General features: G+C 45.3%; 3 protein-coding genes across 3 annotated transcripts; 2 read left to right on the top strand and 1 right to left on the bottom strand.

Annotated features, from left to right (window-relative positions):
• Positions 1 to 22: 22 nt before the first annotated feature.
• On the top strand, positions 23 to 683 carry LOC120456848 (39S ribosomal protein L14, mitochondrial). Its single transcript, XM_039643904.1, has one exon. The coding sequence runs from the start codon at positions 111 to 113 to the stop codon at positions 594 to 596; it is 486 nt and encodes a 161-aa protein (XP_039499838.1). The 5' UTR covers positions 23 to 110; the 3' UTR covers positions 597 to 683.
• Positions 684 to 1,043: 360 nt separating this feature from the next.
• Positions 1,044 to 4,913, bottom strand: LOC120456842 (raf homolog serine/threonine-protein kinase Raf). The gene is made up of 5 exons (XM_039643897.2): positions 3,827 to 4,913; positions 2,713 to 3,683; positions 2,505 to 2,645; positions 2,066 to 2,439; positions 1,044 to 2,010 (listed from the first exon to the last, which is right to left on the bottom strand). The coding sequence occupies exons 1-5, from the start codon at positions 3,987 to 3,989 to the stop codon at positions 1,431 to 1,433; spliced, it is 2,229 nt and encodes a 742-aa protein (XP_039499831.1). The 5' UTR covers positions 3,990 to 4,913; the 3' UTR covers positions 1,044 to 1,430.
• A 5,967-nt stretch (positions 4,914 to 10,880) lies between these two features.
• Positions 10,881 to 14,099, top strand: LOC120456851 (probable insulin-like peptide 6). The gene is made up of 3 exons (XM_039643909.2): positions 10,881 to 12,364; positions 13,475 to 13,688; positions 13,767 to 14,099. Exons 2-3 carry the CDS (start codon positions 13,475 to 13,477, stop codon positions 13,874 to 13,876), a joined length of 324 nt encoding a protein of 107 aa, XP_039499843.1. The 5' UTR covers positions 10,881 to 12,364; the 3' UTR covers positions 13,877 to 14,099.
• The last annotated feature ends 443 nt before the right edge of the window (positions 14,100 to 14,542 follow it).

A 14,542-nucleotide genomic window follows, 5' to 3' on the forward strand; every position in this document is an offset into this window, starting at 1 on the left:
CAACGCTGTCGCTGAACTAGTAGAAAAAATTGTATAATTTACTTTTGTTGTGCTTCCCTTGAGTTTCATGAATTAAATACGTATTTGAAACTAACAAGTACCTGCGAACAATGGCGCTCCGCATCCTGAAGACAGTTAGACAGATGGCCCAGCCAGTGGCGAGCGCCTTGGGCGGCCAGCAAAGACAGGAGTTGATTCACACGACGCCGGCGTGCTGGGAAATCCGGAAATTGGCCCGGTTACGGGTGGTGGACAACAGTGATTTGGGAAAGAAGGCGATGGCCGAGGGACGTCCGCCGAGGTGCATTCATGTGTACAACAAACGCGGAGTCGGCTTGATCGGCGACAAGGTGCTGGTGGCCATCAAGGGCCAAATGAAGAAGGGCATCCTCGTGGGACTGAAGCAGAATCAGAAGCCCAAACAGCCCAAATTTGATAGCAACAACCTGGTGCTCATCGATGATAACGGTAGTCCGCTGGGCACACGTATCCATGTGCCCATTCCAACGATCCTGCGTACCATCCTCAAGGAGAAGACACTGGCCAAGGGAGCCGATTACACCAAGGTCCTTGCCATCGCGAGCAGATATGTTTAGGATCCTCCGGATCACGCCATTCTGTTGCTAAATGAATAAAGTTAAACCAACTGAATCAGTTGTGTTTCTGATTGAAAATACCACGAAGTACACGGCTGTTTGTGAAGATAGGGCGGTAGCATAACTTAAAAAGAAACTTAAGACCCATTGTAAAGATAATACATAATAAAATACATAAAATATATAAAATACATAAATAATACATTATATGTAGTCGTGGAAATCTGCTCTCTTTGTCCTTGGAGACGCAAGCCTTAGTTTCGTCCATAGTCAAACTTAAAGAATACATTTTGATCCAATAAATTTGAAATAAGTAAGTTTCAAATGTGAAAATAAGACCAATTTAAAACGATAAACTAAAAAGTAGTAAGAACAAATAATACCTGAGTGGAATTTTCTTGATTGTGCTGCACACCTTCACTCCTCAACTCCAGAAACAACATCTTCTTTTGTAGTATAAGTATAATGTGTATAATGTAATTGCGATCAGCTAGTTTAGTTTAGTTTAGTTTCAGTAGTTTTGCCTAACGTATATAAGTTATGATGCAGTTATGTACACATGGGCGTTGCAGTTTAGTTTACAGTTTGTAGTCGTTTTGTGGTAACAGAAATGCACTTTGTCAGTTCCAAGGAAAGAAGCAAGTTTCGCTTCCGGGTCGGCAGGCAACCCATCTCTCTCTCTCTTCCTCTCTCTCTCTCTCTTTCACTTTGGTGGGCAACCAAAGCCGTCCCATTCGCGAATCGCTTATGTACAGAGGGACAACGAAAGCAAAAATATATAGAAATAGGATCACGTTGATCACGCAGGATATAAGTACAGGTACAGGTCGCTGTCTAAATATTTCCAGCGCTGCCAAAGAACTGAAAGTTGTTAAAGTTCACTGGCGTTTTCGGGCTGGGCAGATACAGAAACTCATCGTTCTGGAGCTGCGATTGCGTCAAGTTCGGTTCACTGGCACTGCGATGAATTTTGGGCAAAGTGCGCAGCATATTCTCCAGCATATTGAGCAGCGGCCTAAAGAGCGGTCGATCCTTGGGCGTATACTTAATGCAGTCCTCGGCCAAGCGCTTCAATGCCTGCGGCGCATCCGAGCGCACTTGACTCATATCAGGGCGCAGCAGTCCTCGTCCCACCATAAAAAGGATCTGATCCTTGTTGCTAATATGACCGTAGGGCAAACACTCCGCCAAAAGTTCGTACATCACGATACCAAAGGCATAAACATCCGATTGGAAGGAGTAGGGATTCAGCTCCTGCATACGAATCACCTCCGGAGCCATCCATAAAATACTGCCCGTGGGCTGATTGGCCTGCTTTTCGCCCGACCATCGAGTTTTCGCGGTGGCCAATCCGAAGTCGCCTATCTTCACGGAGAGATCTTCGTGCAAGAAGATGTTGTTTGACTTAAGGTCTCTGAAAGATACCAAATATATAGTTATATATATAATACAATAATACAGAAACTCACCTGTGAATGATGTTCTTGGCATGCAGGTAATCCATGCCCTGGGCCACCTGGCGTCCGATATCGATGAGCGTGTTCAACTTGAACTTGGTTTCGCTGACATGGACGTGCTTGTAGAGACTGCTTCCCTCGCACCACTGGGTCACAATCGCCAGAGAAGGTTTGGACACACACCCCATAAAGAGGAGGATATTGCAGTGGCGCGTCTTCTTCAGCATGGCCACCTCGTTCTTGAAAGCCTGCAACTGGGCGGGACTCGGTGTCTTCACGTTGAGTGTCTTTACGGCCACGGGACCGTGCCAATGAGCGCGATAAACGGTTCCAAACGATCCCGATCCGATGCGTGGCCCAATTAGAATCTCCTCCGCCAGAATATTCTGCAGGAATAGAGCATTTTTGATTATTTATGTAAATATGTGACAACACTGGCCATCTAGCTTACCCAGTTTTCCTCAGAGCTTTTGGCGTCCCTTAAAAGCAGATTCTTGTTGCTCTCATCGGCGGATCTGGCCCTGGGACGATTATGTTTCAGAGTGCTCGTGGGCGACGCTTGCGTGGAGTTGGAGTGATCTGTGCACGGATGCTGTAAGAGATGCAAGCATATGTTAAGCCAATGAAAAGGATTATAAACGGTAAATTTTCAGACTCACTGGCAATGGAGGCCTGGCCTGCATTATCAAACTGCGCTGCACTTCGCTGGTGACCGATCGAATGTTGTTAATGCACACATTTGGCGCAGAATTGGATCGATCATCCTGGCTGATCCTTGGCGGACGACCCTGTCGATGATTTCCAGAGGATGAAGACGGGGGCTTTGAGCTGCTGCTGCTGCCGCTGCTGCTGCACCGCCGACTGCGACTGCGGCTGCTCATATTGAACCGGACAGCAGTGCCTCTGCCGGGGAAACCAACGCCATTATCCGGATTCTCGGCCAGCAGTAGCTGATAATAGCTATCCATGGGAAAGGGCTGGCACAGCATGGGCACTCTGTTGGCACATCTCTGATGGAATCGGAAGTTACACTGGCTGCAGTAGAACCCAGTGAACAGAAGCCGGCGACAGCCCTCACAGAACACCAACGAGAAGAAGGTCTTCCGTATGATCTGGTGCTTGATGTGCGTCCTAATGGGGAACTTGTCCAGCAGCCTGACAAAGATCTCCTCCACATGCAGAGTGCCGATGTCCGTGTGCCAGGGTATGATATGTCTACCGGAATGAGTTGTGCTTACTTCGCACATATCCGGCGTTAGTTGTCGGAGTTTTAGGGCCTTCATGAGGGCATCACATAATCGAACTCCTGAAATTACCTCCACTGAGGTGCGCTGTTGATTGGGCAGGTGGGCTCGCAAAAGGATCTTCGGCTGACGGGTCAAAGTTCCACATTGGCTACCCGGCTGGGAGCCCAAGCTATCGGTTAGATCGTTGCCGTGATGGACTCGCGCCAATTGCCGTTGTTGCTGCAGGATTTGCGTTTGATTTTGATAGTGGGGTTGCTCCTTAAACCGCTCGACCAAGGAGGAGTCCTCCTGCTGCTCCTGCTGGTCCTGCGAATTCAGTCGCTCCATTAGCTCCTGCTCCTTGGCCTCCAGTTCGTGGAGCTTGGAGGTCAACTCCTGATATTCTGTGCGATAAGAATCAAGTCAAGTCGTGAGATACATACATATATACATATGTCACATATGCAGCTATAGTGGGGTACTTTATAAATAGCTTATGGGTGGGCGTGCGAGGGATTTCCAAGAACCCAGGTAGTGTTCAACTCACCTATTAAGTACATGGCTGGTGGCTCCTGCAGGTTGGCAAACTTGGCATTCAGGGCGTCGATATTCTCGCGGGTCACATGCTTGACCAACTGGACGTTGTGCAGCTCCTCGGCCAAAGGATCGTATAGATCGCTGTCGCCTTCGGTGGAGGACTCGCTGGACATGGTGTTGCTTTATCCTATATACTATGGTATATGATATGATGCTGTGACTGTGACCATGACCCCGAAAACGAAGAAGCCTTGACTTCTTGAAGGAAAAACTCCTGCGCTTGCGTTTTAGTGGAGTTTTAATGGGTGAGCCACCCACATCCACATCCACTTCTGTGGGCGGAGGGCATCATGTCGTCCTTGACTTTTAATCACCTTTCTGTTTTTTTGCGTGCTCCTCCTCCGATGCTGCGGGTTGCAATATTCCGGCTTCTCACAGATTTCTCGCTTGTATCCTTTCCAACCTTTTTTCAGTGCACCCACACACTTGCTGGCGCACGCACACACTCACTCACACACACACACACACGGACACACACAAAGTGCTCGTATGTACGGTATGTATGTATAATGAAGGTCAGTGTGTGCAGAAGCAGCTGAACTTGAGGATTTTCCAAAGGAGCTGCCAATCATCCGATAAATCCCAGACCAGCCGGCACCGTCGTTGGCTGCCCAGCAATTGCAATTGTTTCGCCACTAAGCTGGCCGCTCTTTATCTCACTGTGGTTATAACAATTTATTTACTTTCCGCGAGTTTTACTACATTTCGACTTTTTGTTTAATCGTTATCAGGAGGCGTGATTCGGCTAGGTTAATCGATAAACGATAACGAGTATCAGGTGCTCAGCGACGGGAGGTTTGTGTCACAGCTAAGTGTTTATTTGTCTTCAGCTTTTTGCTTTTCGGCTTAGTAATAATCCCGATTATACGGGCGGCAACAAGTTAATACGTTTTTGGCGTGGATATATAAACACATTAATCAACTAAATATTTACAGGTGAAGGCGGTGGAGTTGACAGAAATATCGATGCTGACACCGCGATGTGTTCGAACCAAGTGACAGCCCTGACAATGGCAGTTGGTGCCAGCAAATCGCCAATAGATGGCGCTCCTTGGCGCAAAATTTGAATTAAAGGTCACTTGTGGTCGCTGGAAATATTACAAGATTGTGCCTATTACATCAAGATAGGTTTCGGAATTGCTGTGGTGGCTTTGCTGATAAGTTGAGTTCCCCAGATGCTTTGATGAACCCCGATAGAGAAATCAACAGATGCGAACAACAACTAATTTAGATTAATTATAATTATTGTAAATTGTAAATTAACGGCCACGTGGGAGGAAATCGAACAGATTGCAAGATTGAATGATTGGAACCGGGTCACTCCGATACCCTTGTGCTCCTTCTATCTCCGTGAAATGGCAATTCACTTAGGATCACCATAGAACTGGCCGTTCGGTTCTAATCGAAATATTGATCCGAATATGGAATGTCATACCTCGTTGAGTTCGTTATAAAATTTCCAATCGAACTGTGTTGTCAGAAAAAAATATTATTTTTTTCACATTTTTTCCAAATTTTGATGATAATTTTTTGCCAATTACCGCTTTTCTGTTATTTTGATCAGAACATTCGAAATATTGGTCCGAATATGGAATGGCATACCTCGTTGAGCTCGTAATTAAATTTCCAATCAAACTGTGTTTTTAGAAAAAAATAAAATTTTTTTTCACATTTTTTCCAAATTTTGATGATGATCTTTGAATATTGGCCGAAAATCGTTTTCCTGTTTTTTGCGACTATATTTTTATCACAGCATTCAAAATATTGGTCCGAATATGGAATGTAACACCTCGTTGAGTTCGTTATTAAATTTCCAATCGAACTGTGTTTTCAGAAAAAAATAAAAAATTTTCACATTTTTTTCCAAATTTTGATGATGTCACAAAAAATGCCAAAAATTATTTTAACAAAGTCGGTAAAAAAGTGATTTGGTTCGTTAGTATTGGTAATTAGAAGTACAAAAAATGTAATTATTTTAACTTTTTGACCATTTTTAGCCAAGTTATACCGAAAATACCAATCGTAAATATCGAATTTTTGCTAAAAATCGTTTTTCTGTTTCAAACTGTGTTTTCAAAAAAATATTTATTTTTTATACATTTTTTGCAATTTTTGATGATGATTTTTTAATTTTTCCCGAAAATCGTTTTTCTGTTTTTCTTAATTGTTATTGCGACTATTTGTAAAATTGTTTACAATCTGAATTCGCATAATTATATAAAATATGCATGGCAAACAGTGCGTTTCGAAATGACAAGATCATGGGAGCAGATAGCAACCAAGTATTGTTTTCACTCAGCTAATATGAATCGCATTGTCGCCAGAATTGATGTCAGTGTAGATTCTTTCCAATAATGCTATATATTATATATTTATTTATACATATGTATTTGACGTTTCGCTTTTTGGTCAATGATTAATTGATGAAAATGATTGAAATGCGGTTAATGATTTATTTTGAAATCGCACTCCTAATCGCACACTTGCGTGCAAACGTAATATGTATATAATACATATATATATGTATATAAATAGACGGTGTAGTAAGTCTGGCATATAGTAAACTCGATTCTGTTTACAAGTCGGGACCACGCGTCGTATAAGTGATTTGCCCGCTGGTTTCTGTTTCACGGGAAATGGAAAAGCTCGGGTGAAAGTTCATCGGAACGCACCATTTTTGATGGGTGCAAAGTCCCTGTATGCTCGCCACTTTCTGGGGGGGGGAGGTGGATGGGGGTTTTCAAGGTCACCAGCCGGCCAGACGGATGGTAGACGTCGCCCCAACTCCCCGATTTCCGACTCCAGATGGCCGACCCCCGCAGATTACGAATACGACGACGGTTACGAAGTCAGAGAGTCAGTGAGTCCGGGAGTCCGGGAAAAACAGATTAGAGATGGGATTTGTGGGTCAGTGGTTCCTATTTCATTGACGGATGAACTGAAATCGAGCCAACCTTGAAGTGCCGCGTAAACAAACAGTTTCAGCTTATACTCTCGGTAGTGCCTTTCATCGTTTTCGATTCCCTAGACTTGCGAATTTTGAATTCCTCAAAGTATGCCATCGTTTTCGATTCGATGTTGCTACTTGTCCGCAAATTCGGATAAATGCCCTACCTCGTGATTTAACTCATTATTTATTTGGGTGTCCACAGCCTCACGTTGAGTGAGCTCAGTTTATAAATTTAGAAATTTATGAACTTTTTGGACTGAGACTGAATTAAGGAAATCACTTGATGAAGACCCTAGTTGATTGTCCACTTTCGGTGTTGGCCGAGTTCAAGGTCCCCCTTTGCTTTCACGCCGTTTCGCAGGGTTCACATCCAAAGTTCAGCACTCCTTGAACCACAGAGCCAGAGAACCAGAGAGTTCTGTGTGCCATGCGTTGACCTTGAGGCCGCCCAGCCGATTGCAGTTCATTGGCAGCTGGCAAAAACCAACCGCCCAACCAGAACTACGCCCAACAAATGTATGTCTATGCCCGCTGGTGGCTGCCACTCTCGATTGTTGCTCTTCGCTCTTCATCCCAAACAACCAACCCTCTTTGCTACCCACTCCACCACCCACTTTGCCACCCACCACCCACAGCAGCAACCAACACCGCAGCATGCGTTTGTTGTTGCTTTTTTTGGGGTCGTCGGCGACAGTTTATTGACATCGGGCGATAATTTCGTGAGCTGTTTTTTTGCCACCCAGCACCCCAATGCAAAAAAAAAATTAGGAAAAAATACTAACAGATTCTTGAATATTTAAGTGCGAATTGAAATGGACATCAAATATGCAAAGGTGTGTTGCCAAGTTTGTAACTCAGCTCCTTGCGGATACAAGTTTTCATTATTCATTTATGAATCATTTATAGATAGCTTTAAATTACTCAGTCTCAGTAAGCGAAGTGGTAACTTTTTCCGACTTTGAAAGGGAAATTAGTTAAATTCTCTTCATCAACAATGCATTCTAGATCATTACTGGAGTTTGGCGAAACATTGTGAAATCGTTGGGAAATGTTACATTGCATTGCATTTTACGGAGGAATTTCTCCTCTCCATTGAGGAATTTCGCATTAGAGGCAGTTCGATGGAACTTAAGCAGCAAAGTTCAGTTCGCTAGAATGGGCTTTGAATCGCTTTGAATTGTTATTATTTATTTGCACTTGTTTCTCTTGCCCGTTGTATACTATGATTGCCACAGACTGTTGTCGCCGATGTCTAGGCTTTTGGTATCAACAACAAACCTCCTCCACGCTTCTGGGTCAATAATCTGCGTCTGAGCAACAGCTTCGTGCTGCGATCTACGAACTGGGAGCTGGGAGCTATAGATTCGCGATGTCTTGGCGTTGACGCCCGATCGCAGATGTCAATCAATGGAGATCCAATTTTAGCACAAGTAAACAATATTCGCTGCCGCGTGGGAAGTGCGGGATTGGGGGATCTGGGGACTGGGGGTGCTGCTTGTAGTGGGAGGCGCCCCCCATTCCCCACCCACCACTTGCGGCTTATCTGCACCACTGGCTAGAGGAAAAAACCAAGGGGCCGCTCTTCTACTCTTCTGCTATCGCAGCAGCTCACTCTGGAGATTGGTTTATCCAAAGTGCCGGTCGCTCACCTGTCCATAACGTAGTAAGTACTATTACCCATCGAATTGCTGCTGAGTTAATTGCACTGTCCCTTTGGTGGTCATGATTCACCAGCGGGTTTTCCAAGCCAAAACAAGCGCATCCTGCCCATTCGAAGCGTTTACCCTGACGTGGCATGCCGCCATCCGTGTGGATCTGCCCACCTTGGACTCTGCCCCGCTCTCTACATTGCGTATTGCGTATCGCTGATCCTCCAATCCCGTGCATCCAATCCAGCCCACAGCAGCCCGCCCATTTTCCATCGCCGCCCTCGCTAGTCGCTCCCCAAAACAACAGATGGCATGCCTACACACGGAGAAAGTCCAGGGCCCACGTTTGGCAGCAGCATAAATGATGAAAGTTTGTGCACTTCCATGCTTGCGCAAAGGACATGCTTGCTCAAAGGACCAAAGGATTGAAATCGTTTATGATTGTTAGCAAACATATATAGATACATATATGTGCGTACAAAGCACGCATTATTTCTCGCAGTGTGTGCCAGTCTTGGCTTATCTACGGCGATGACTTAGCACACAGGGCCTCCTTCCCTATCACTTTGCGCCGTCTCTTTCTCGCCTTACTCATCTCTCTCTTTCTCTCCCTCTCTCCCTCTCTCTCTCTCTCTCTCTCTCTCTCTCTCTCTCTCTCTCTCTCTCTCTCTCTCTCTGTGTCTCTCTCTTTCTCCACCGCCCTGTTGTTGTTTTCGCCGTCGGAGTGCCAAGAGTAATGCTAAAAATAGGGATCTTTTATTTTGAATTGAAACTAGATCACGACGAATTCACGTTGGCGTTGTTTACGGCTTTTTCCCTGATAGACGGGCGTTCCCAACGTACCGCCCCCCTGCCGCCCGCAGCCCACTGACCCGTACCGCCCCCTTTTGGGCTGCCCCATCGGCTTCCGTTCTTCATCTTCGTGCTGTTGAAGTGGCAGTCGCAGTTCCAGCAACAAAAACATCAACAAGCTTATCGCCGAATCATTATCTGCAAGCCAAGCCAATCCAAAGCAAGCCCAAGACCCCGCTTACAGGGTATATTCGGTCGTATATAGGGTACTTCCAGTACTCTACCCTACCTGCCACATTGATGAATATCAATCAATTGCTATTTGCCAATGGGAAATCCTCACTTGCAGTTTTCTCAAATCGTAATTCCACTTGCATACACAAGCAACAACAATCAGCGTTTTGGCCAAATGTCAATTATTTGGGGCAAGGGGGGTTGTGGAAATACGTACATATATTATGTACATATGTATGTATGAATGTGTGTAGTTTCGAGCCATCTAAGCGAGTGAACTTTGTCGCTTTGACGAAGCGGTAGCGTTAATAGGGAAAATGAAAATCAACAAGTGCATACATACATATGTACACATATACATACATACATATATGGAGCGTGGACTGGTTGCTGCTTTTCCACTGATGGATTCACTCTATTTATTGTTGTTGTGCTTGGTTGTTGCTGTGTGCATTTGCCACACACGCACACAAACGCACACATACGGCGCTTGTGTGTACTTTGTTCAAAGGCGATCTTATTAATATGATTATTCCATTGTACGGTTATACAGTCCGACATTCCTAACCCGAACTATGGTCTATATTTTGGAGCCTCGTTTCCTCGATTCCCCGAATCGGCGACAATCCGACATCTGCCTTACTGACCAATGACCAATGACCAATGACTGATATTGTCTTATGTTAATCGCGGTCCCTAAATGTCAACAACCCAAAACATTTCGCCGTTCTAGCGAAAACAGGAACAGGCTGATAGTGCTGATATTGCCGATACATATACATATGTATACATATTTGAACTCTGACCGAAGTGCCAGCTACTCCACGTGTGTTTACTACTGTCCACTCAGTCGAAGGTGAAGCCATTCCAGTTTGGATTTAGTGCAGGGGGGAGAAATGTGGGGGGCAAAGCAGTGGGATTGTGGGTATTACTTTGGAGAAGCGATCTGGAGTGCTGCTCGTACAGCTTGACCCACAAAAGTTCGGCGTACTGACGTTGGCCTGTATTAATGCTCTCAAACACGCAAACACTCGCACACCCGCACACTCACACACCCGCACACTCACACACTCGCACTCACACACTCACACACCCGCAAACACTCGGCCCCACGGTGACCCAAAGTTGATTGAATGTGTCATGGCCGGCAAATTGTTTAATTTTAAGCATTTGTTTGCGCTTACAGTGTCTCTTTGTTGTTGTTGTTGTTGTTGTTGTTGTTGTGTTTTCCTTTTCGCAAGACACTGGACTTTGCTTCCAGTGTGCGTCGTCTCGCTCGCACTTCCACCTGCAGTCCACGTGCTGCGCATTCGCTGCATCTTGCTTTCCCACTCACACGCGCGTAAAGTGAGGCTTCGTTTGGCGCTGGCGTCGCGGCAACGGTTCTTTTCCAATTCGGCTGTGAAACAACGAAGAACGTTCTTCCGAGCGAGCGAAGAATTCGCCAAGAGTGCAATTAAAAGCGAGAAAAGCGTGCAAAGCGTGAAAAGCGGAAGAAAGTCGGTGCGAAGAACGCTCTTCCTTCCATCCAAAAACAACGAGCGAGTAGAGTTCGTGGAGAGTGCAAGATTCGACGACTGGAAGTGCGGCTGGAAGTGCAAGAAAGTGGAAGAAGAAAGTGGCGAGGGAGGGAGGTGGCGATAAGACACCCACCATCTAATTATAGACCTCGCTGGTGGTCTAAAAATAAACAAGCGCAAACAACAGCAAACAATTGGAGAGCGTTTCGAACAGCTGTTGCATTCGGACTCGAATTCGGATTCCTATTCGGATTTGTACTCGGATTCGGATTCGGACTCGGATTCTACTCTCTCCCGGAGAAAGAGACAGCGCTAAGGACGTGCAGAGAGCGCCGGCCCAGCGGCACTTGAGCGCACAGTGAGAGCGAAAGAGACAGTGGCAGTGGCAGTGGCAAGAGGAAGAAGGGGGAGATCGCGGCGGCAGATAGGAATACGAGATACTCCGAAGAAAACGGCAGCTTTACGTTCCAGCAGCCAAGCGGCCAGCTTCCAAAAGCGTTTTCAATTCCAAGCCAGTCGCAACGTCAGCGGAATACCGCTACAATTCGCATACTCCGTCGACTGCCCTCTCACTCACACACACACACACACTCACTCACACACGCAGTCACTCACTCACTCACTCCTTCTCCTGCGGCCCGTGACATATACCCGCACTCTTCTGTTCCTGCCACAATACTTCACGCGATGCAACAACAACTGGCGGACGCAGCAGCAGCAGAAAACGCAGCAGCCTCAGCAGAAGTTAACAACCACTTGCTCTATTTTCCGCACTCTGAACGCCAAACGATTTCCAAAGGACATTGAACGATCTTCAATCGCCAAACTAACGGATATTTATCAATTCGCCAATACTTTTGTTTTTTTTTTTTTTTGCACGTAAAAACGCCCAGAAACCTTAAAACCCAAACGAATCCCACCAGAAAACCTAGAAAACAAAAAAGAAAAATACCGAAAACCTGAAAAGATAGTTAACCCTTATTTTTAGTCGCATTGTTTTGTTTTTTTCGTCAATTGATTGTGATTTTGAAACTGTGTGATCGTAAAAGAAAATCTGCAAATTAGCAAAAAAGAAAGTTCCTTAAGCAAGTGATAATCCGATAGAAACTCTAAAGACAGCAAAGGAAAGGAAGCCGAAACAGAAGATAACAGAGACACAAAATACACGAAACTAAACTAAAAACACACACACTATATAAGCACTATATACAACCCACGAAATCAAACAAAACCAAAACCAAATCCAAATATCATAAGCTAAGCATCCTAGTCATTCGATATCGAGGACTACTGAGGAAACTGATTGAAACACTGCACACACAAGGATCAAACGGCATGCAAACGTAAGTTGATTTGATTTTTATCGTAGAACCAAGTTCAAAGTTAGGACAACAGAATAAGACGAGAACTTTCTTATCACGCTTGTTTTTCCAATCAAGAACATAACGCATTTTACATGAAAGCCCCGAAGATCTATTGTTAAATCAAAGTGTAGCCCTTCAAGGATGTGAGAAGTGTAAGTGTAAGAACACAAGCTCCTTGAACCATCCATCCAATCGCTAGATTGACACAAAGACAGCCTTAACCTCTTCACGATTCCACGATTCCATGATTCCACGATTCTTATCACGATAGAAACAAAATGCGAGCCGGGATCGCTTCGCTTCTTTCCAAGGAAATGAAAACAAACAAACAAACAAGCCAACCAACCAAAAATCAGCCAAGCGCTGTGCGACATTTATAACATACATCTATTTATATATATATATACTATTTATATATATGTACATACTTGTATATCGCTGTGAAAACGAAAGCGACAGAAGTGGAAAAACGGAAAAACATTGAACCACATACTATATATAGAGTGTGGTTGCAAACCGAGTTTCCAAAGGAGAGTCATAAAAGCAAACAATAACAAAAACAGAAACACAAGCCACATGGGGCATATGACCCCCCCTCCCCCTCCCTCTCACCAACCCTCCCCCCATTCGAGTCACTTCGAGTCTCTGATTGTGTATAAAAAGAACTCATGTTCCAAATGATAAGTGGTGGGGAGCCCAGCAAGGCGGCAAATCGGTGGGTTATTTTTAAACACTGAAGTTTATGTAAATATATTTCCTGGCCAGAGCCCAGACACAAACAATAACAGAATCGAAACGAATCGAATGGAATCAAATCGAATGGAATGGAAAATACAATAATATTTGAGCGCGGATGCTGATAAGGCAGGCAGCCAAGAGATCCCAAGACGCGTGTGCGAGGCGGAAGAGGGTGGGGAGCTATCAGGCAACAGGCTCCTTGCTTCCCAGAAGCTGTGTCCTTTGGAGGCTACAGGAGGAGTAGGTACCCATCATAAGCACAGTAGATTTCATCACAAGGATAACATCAAAAACAAGCGATGCAATCTAACAATCAAACAATCTAACAATCTGTGTTTGCAACTCTTGCAGATGATTCCCGAAGTGGCGACCACCAAAGTCCTGCTAGTCCTCACCACCGTGCTCGCTGTGGCGGCGCTGATCAGCAGTTGGGTGCCACAGGTGGCGGGTGGTACAGTCCCACCCGCGGAATACGAGCAGAGACGCACGATGTGCTCCACTGGGCTCAGCGATGTGATACAGAAGATATGCGTGGGCGGCACGGTGGCACTCGGCGATGTTTTTCGTAAGTCAATACCCCGTCGAACCTCAACCTTTGACCTTTGATACGCAAACCTCTAACTAACTCTATGAATCTCCGCAGCCAACAGTTTTGGGAAGCGCAGGAAGCGCGACATGCCGAATGTGACCGATTTGTGCTGCAAACCGGGTGGCTGCACCTACAGGGAGCTGCTGCAGTACTGCAAAGGATGATGTAGCATCTGAGCTCCATCCCCAACCCCCTCACCCCACCCCCCTCAACTGCAAGCCACTCTACACCACTCCACACATCATTCGTAACCCCTAAGATACGAAGCGCCAAGCAGCAGCAGTCTTCCCTAGAGTATACTAAGTATATATTACTAATTTAACTATACACTAACTCAATTCTGTACAATAAAAGAAATTCGAAATGAGCGCGGATCTCTAAAGTTTAGTAAGCACTACTACTTAGTTTGTGAAATGGATTCACAACGCATTTCCTCATTTTGCGCTCCAATTTTGGGCATTTTCCCAGATGAACCCATTCACCCCCTTCATTAGACGCCTCCATTGTGGGCGAAATCCATTCAGAGTGAGTGTGACACTCTGAAGTGGTTGCCATGGCTTTGAGTTAGGGCTTTGGGCCTTCGAGTTTGGGTCATTCAGCAAGCACACACCCTTCGAATGGCGAATGTTGAATGGTGAATGGCCATTGGCCACCCCATTTCAATTGAAAAGTTTCGCAAAGGACACTCGCAAGCGGAATATGGGGTCAAATGGTGATGAGATGACTGCAAATTAGATTACAAACGCTGACGATGATGATTTTAATGATGGTGCAAATCAACCACACATGCCAGTGAGTATCTCTTAACCCCCTTAGTCCTCCTTAACCCC

Source organism: Drosophila santomea, chromosome X, assembly GCF_016746245.2.
Source record: "Drosophila santomea strain STO CAGO 1482 chromosome X, Prin_Dsan_1.1, whole genome shotgun sequence".
Classification (NCBI taxonomy): Eukaryota; Metazoa; Arthropoda; class Insecta; order Diptera; family Drosophilidae; genus Drosophila; species Drosophila santomea.

Coding starts and splice junctions, on each gene's coding strand:
- LOC120456848 (XM_039643904.1), top strand. CDS start 111: ATGGCGCTCCGCATCCTGAAGACAGTTAGACAGATGGCCCAGCCAGTG.
- LOC120456842 (XM_039643897.2), bottom strand. CDS start 3,989: ATGTCCAGCGAGTCCTCCACCGAAGGCGACAGCGATCTATACGATCCT. Junction 3,684..3,826: donor ACCAGCCATGTACTTAATAG/GTGAGTTGAACA, acceptor CTTATCGCACAG/AATATCAGGAGTTGACCTCC. Junction 2,440..2,504: donor AAAGCTCTGAGGAAAACTGG/GTAAGCTAGATG, acceptor CTATTCCTGCAG/AATATTCTGGCGGAGGAGAT.
- LOC120456851 (XM_039643909.2), top strand. CDS start 13,475: ATGATTCCCGAAGTGGCGACCACCAAAGTCCTGCTAGTCCTCACCACC. Junction 13,689..13,766: donor GGCACTCGGCGATGTTTTTC/GTAAGTCAATAC, acceptor GAATCTCCGCAG/CCAACAGTTTTGGGAAGCGC.